The sequence below is a fragment of the Ctenocephalides felis genome, unplaced genomic scaffold (genome assembly GCF_003426905.1).
Source record: "Ctenocephalides felis isolate EL2017-DRISC unplaced genomic scaffold, ASM342690v1 CF-g0.4_SCAFFOLD_03571, whole genome shotgun sequence".
NCBI lineage: Eukaryota > Metazoa > Arthropoda > Insecta > Siphonaptera > Pulicidae > Ctenocephalides > Ctenocephalides felis.
In genome coordinates, this window is record NW_020539725.1 from 19,416,860 (window position 1) to 19,422,685 (window position 5,826).

At 28.9% G+C, this 5,826-nt stretch overlaps 1 protein-coding gene across 1 annotated transcript; it reads left to right on the forward strand.

Moving 5' to 3' along the window:
• The first annotated feature begins 1,845 nt into the window (after positions 1 to 1,845).
• On the forward strand, positions 1,846 to 4,506 carry LOC113384963. Its single transcript, XM_026622742.1, has 3 exons — positions 1,846 to 2,023; positions 3,385 to 3,513; positions 3,807 to 4,506. Exons 1-3 carry the CDS (start codon positions 2,000 to 2,002, stop codon positions 3,936 to 3,938), a joined length of 285 nt encoding a protein of 94 aa, XP_026478527.1. The 5' UTR covers positions 1,846 to 1,999; the 3' UTR covers positions 3,939 to 4,506.
• Positions 4,507 to 5,826: the final 1,320 nt, after the last annotated feature.

The window sequence follows — 5,826 nt, forward strand, 5'->3', positions numbered from 1 at the left end:
AAAAATATTTCTAGTTGAAAACTCAATATTTCAATATCAACTTTGCTAACCAACATTAGGAACAAATAATGCTTCCAGAACAATTTGGAACGCAACGCGAAAATCTTGAATGCATGGATCTTCTATTTTTTTAATTTTGTGCGAATCATAGGTATCTAAAACATGCTTGACTTCAATTAATTTTTTGACCAGATTTATCAAAAGGAATATCTAAGTAATCGCAAAAAATCGAAAATGAAAATTTTTATATATCTTTACGTTTCAGAGGTTTCTGAATATTTTGGCATACCTTAGAAAAAATGAATGTATGTGTGTGTGTGTGCGTGTGTGTATGTGTGTTCGGATACAAATTTTCGTCGACGATTTCGGGAACACGGATGAAGCGAATTGAATAATTCAAAAATTCGTATTGATAAGAAGACGTGCTGATTAGTTTTTGGCGAAAGCAGGTCTAGCCGTTCCAAAGATATGAGGCAAAAAGTGCCAAAAACGGTAACTAATTTTTTAAGAGAACAGAGCGCCCAATTTGAATAATTCAAAAAACATTTTACTTGTATTAACAAGATGATGAAAAACTGATCAAATTTTCATGAAAGCAGGTCTAGCGGTTTCGGAGCCTAGTAAAAAAGTAAAAAAAAAATGTCACCTGGCGGTCAAAAATGATCATTAAACATATGCACATCAAATTATCAGATATTTTATAGAGATTTCAACAATAAGTATAAATTTTGTTTACATTCTTATGGGTTCCGTAACAATGCTTATCCGTTAGACGGCGGCGCTGCGCTTACGCGCTTCGATATTTCGTCTTTATGCAGTTAAAGCAGTACAATTGCTTTGAAAAAAAGTTCAGAATTTCCAAAATATTTCAAAATACACTTTTCTTCAAAAAGTCTTTTTTTCAAAAAAAAGTAAATTTTTGTCAAAAATTTATAGTTTCTCAAAAATCTAATTTTTCAGAGTAAATTTTTTTCAAAAATGTTAATCTTTTTAAAAAAAAATAATTTTTGGTACGGGAAGTTCCAGCAATTTGCCTTAAGGCACGATGCCATGCGCCCCACTAGTTTTTTTTTTAATTTTTTGCCCGGGTTTATCAAAAAAAAACATGAAAATAAATAATGGGTAGATTTGACAAGATCATTTTTTTACCATGCATAAATCTTTGCAGAAACTTATGCAAGATATAAAAACTATTTCAGTGTAAGTAAATTTTGACATCTATTAATATTGATATGGGAACAAAAAATTTAGCATAAAATATACATATATTTTACATCATGGAATCTTAAATATATATATATATATATATATATATAATATATATAATTATACATCCACACATATATGTATGTTTGCATGTGTATTGGCAGATTCCTAAATTTTGAAAAATAAAAGATTGATTATCCACTCTAAGAACCAAAGTTTGTGCGTTTCAATTGCATATTTCAAAGATTTTGATAAATTATGACGACTATGAACAAATTTTCTTTGAATTTGAATTTGAATAAACTATGACGACGGTCCGATTAGAGACTAAAAAGTTATTGCCTGACGGTATGTTTTTTCTAGAACCAACTAAAAATTGAACAGTCTTCGGATTCGATGTGAATAAAGGAATGCACAATCTTAATTTTTATCAGTTGAGTCACCTCAGCCGTAAGTTGCAGTACTAAGTTCTAGGAAAATCCACGAAAATACCGTACTCCCACAATGCGCGGTCCAAAGTCCGAATTTCCTTCCAGTAGCGCTGCTTCCCTTGATGACGCCTATGCACGTACCTAGAGCTCAGCTATATAAACCGGCGTCGAATTCATTTCTACATGAGTCTTGATTAGATCCCTAACTGTGAACATCTTGTTACAATTAAACATATATTTTATTTAAACACGTGTTTTGACACTTTCTCTTTACCAGTGAACATACTTATTTCGGTGAATTTTTGCCGGTGATAATCAAATTGTTTGAATTTAGTGATAAAAGTGAATACTGTTTGTTGGAGATGGAGCAAACGCACAAAATTACAGTAAGTCCGAATATACTTATACGCCGGTTTATTTTAAATCTATTTACTTCATTTTATTTGATAAATAAAATATTTGAAAATTGCTTGATTTTGATCAAAAGATATAATTACATAACGTTAAAATTTAGCTTAATATAAAATTTCGTCCATATATGTAATAAAATATCAAAATGCCAAATATCAAAATTATGAATTTTTCCAGATAGTTATATTTTGCTTAGATACGGTAGATTAAAAAAGCAAAATCCTATAGAACTCTTAAGTTGAAATATTTTTTAAATATGAATAAATTTTTATAATTTATTTACGAAGAAAGTAATTTATATTATAATATTAAATGATATTTGACTGAAAATATTTTTAATATCTTAACTAATCTTCATTATTATTTGGATACTTATTTATATTCTTATAAATATATTTTGAACAACAATTAGAACTTAAAAGTCCTATATGCTGTTGTGCTAATTACTTGTACTTAATAGTAGTCGGTTCTACAGATGGCAACCCAAACAGTTGTTTCATCTCTTTGTGACAAATTTTATTACTACAATTTTAGTGCACCATTTTTGGATCGGGGCTAGTTTCACTGGGAAACACATTGCTTTCTATTTTTTTTAAGTGAAAACTGTTGTCACTACTGGTTGACAACAGGCTGCTCAAAGCGCGATCGAACTCGGGACCTCTGATTCAGGTCCAGTGGTTCTGGCCACTTATCTACGAGCAAGCCTATTTAATCAGAAAAGAATTAAATATTGAATAGAAAATGTATTATGAAACCCTGAAAAATATATTATGAACGTTAAATTTGAAACTAAGATAAATTTCCTATTAAATTTTTCGCACTTTTTACTCGTCATTCGAAACACCATGAATTAAAGCGTACTGTTCGGTACTTGATTTGGAGATTAATCCAACCATATTATAACTTACTGGTCGAAATTTTTGAGTACCCATTGACAAAATTCTTTTGCAATCAGTATCTAAATATTTCTAAATTAAAATTGTTTTCTTGCCCATACGCTATTTACTGTGATTACATATAAAATACACTATAAAACTAAAAACACATATTGATAAGATACACTTTATGGCTAATACTTTGATCTAAATAACTTTTACCCATTAACATATATAAAGCATAAATATTTACAAAATTTTTGTCCATATTCGTAATCTTAATGCCAAATATCAAAATAATAAAATTCTTCAGATAGTTATATTTTGCTTAGATACGGTAGACTAATTATAATAAAACACGTCATATTGCACAACAATTGAAATTAATCTAATCGACATATTCAATAAATTTCATTCCAAGTTAATTATTGTTTTTAAAAACAGTTGAATTATTTTTTTAGATTCAAATTTGCATTTTTGCATTGGCCTTATTAGTGGTCGCTCATATTCAGATGGCAGAGGCGAAACCGACTTGGAGATCGCCGTATCAAAATTCAATTGACCGAAATCTTGGGATGTGCGATTCTGATGTAAGTATTTCTACTAAATCTTTTCACTTGTTGGGTATCGAAGAAGCCATCAATTTTATCTTTAATTTAGTGAAAACCGCAATTTTGCAGGACGGCAACCAAATAAACTAGATTTGCTTTCCTCCGGGGCTTATATTTTCACACCCGATTTAAGCTTTCATATACCAAATCGACCTTTCATAAACTATCAAGCTATCATCAGAATAATTAATTAGAACATTATCCCGACAAATTCATCCCATAACATAATTTACTAATATTTTAGTAATCATTATATGTTGTTTCTCTTGCAGGAAGAAGTGATGGAATTATGCCAACGTTGTGCCAAAGTAACCAAGTCCAACACAGTCTTCCCAATGTGCTGTGATAACCACGATGAAGCTTTGACGTGGTGTAACCAATATGTCAATTTTGGAAAGCCATAAATATTTAAAAAGAATCGATCACTACAAATTTAAACAAAATTCTAACATATGAAAAACAATAACGAAAAACCTCTCACATATAACATAGGTTGAAGATGAGAGTTATCATTCCAGACAACTTCAGAATTCGCCTATTCCAAATTTTCTGAGATATTTGGACCAAAATATAAATATTGATGGAATTCATCATCAAATGCCAAAAGTATTAATAGATATATAAATTAAATTCAAACAAGGTAATTTAATGACGAGGCAACTATGGATGTGGAAACTTCGTTATCAAAACCTAACTCTATAAAGTATTTAATGATTAATGAAGATTACATCATTGTTGAAACCAGTGTCAATTTATCAAAAACGACAATCATCAACCTTGTCAAGTGCCCAAAACATATGTTAGAAATGATTAGTATTTAAGTAATTGACTGAAAAATTAAAAGATAAATAAATTTGTGTAAGATTTTACATTGATTTATGACGATAAATCACTTGAATATGAGAAGCTCTAAACTATTATCTAAATATTGTAAGTATTTTAATTTTAAAAGGAATTGAAAGAAAAATATTCAAATTCAAATTTAGGAAAATGTTGAAAATTTTTCTTACAATTTTTATAATAATAATAATTTTAGCCAATATTTAAGGATCTAAATAAACATAATCATGATTGACATTTTTGGTATTTAGTAGTCGTTTGGAGATGATCTGGAGTCCAACATAACGGATCCTTTAGAAATATCATCCTAAACTAATAATTGCATTAAATTTTGCAACCAAAAATGTCAATAATCTTCAAATTTATCTAACAAGTATCACGTGCTCCACCATCATCTCTGTATAGCGCGCATGCCCGCAAATTTTGATTCGAATCTCTATATTGAATCCGGAATAATAAGGTCATTATATTATGTCACGAAGCGTAGCGTTATCACTAATAATTGCTATATCATCATCTAAGTGATAATTAAAACAAATAAAATTAAGATTTTTTCACTTTTAATGCAACCTCCAACGTCATAGTTTCAATGTTGTTGACTGAATCTGTCTTTGATACAATTGAGTGCAAATAATTGATGACACATCGTTTTGATAAATAAGAAGATCAAAGTATGTCATACAATATTTTCTCTAGTATCCGGGTTGGAAACAATTTAATTTATCAAAATTATAATCAACTTTTCGAATAAACTATGATGACATAATGATAAGTAACTAAAATGATATTACATAATTGCATCAATTCATTTTTCAACCCAATATTGTTTCAATCTTGAAGTTACTTGATATTGACATCATGCTCAAATTTTATTTCAGCATTTTCATTTGTCATCATATGTAATCGTAACTTTTATTACGTATTCAAATATTACCCGTTCATCACGTAGACCATAAGTCTAACGATAAGTGATGACCAGAAGTCTGTCTTATCAACTTGTCACATAGTTTTACAAAAAGGCGATAAAATCTATAAAATTACGATTAATTAATTATGAATATAAAATGTATATAATGATAAATCTACAAGAAGGAACATGTAAGACGACATGGAGCACGCGTAGATAACTAATTTTTTAAATATTTTAATGAAAAAAAAATCAGACATGGCAACATGCTGTTATAATATCTTGGAAGAATTATGGAAAGACTGAGTTGTTAATCTGATACATCTTTATATATTAGAAATAAATTTATGGTAGGAGAGCTAGGGGCTGGTTTAAACATTTTTTTTCTAAATTCATATCTTGAAATCCATTGATTATATTTATACTGTAACTATTCCTCTACCGAATCACGTAAAAATTGAAATTGAAGTGGAAATTAATCATTTTCAGTAGCAATTACAAAAATGTATTATTATACATTGATAAATTTAAAAAAGAATAGGATT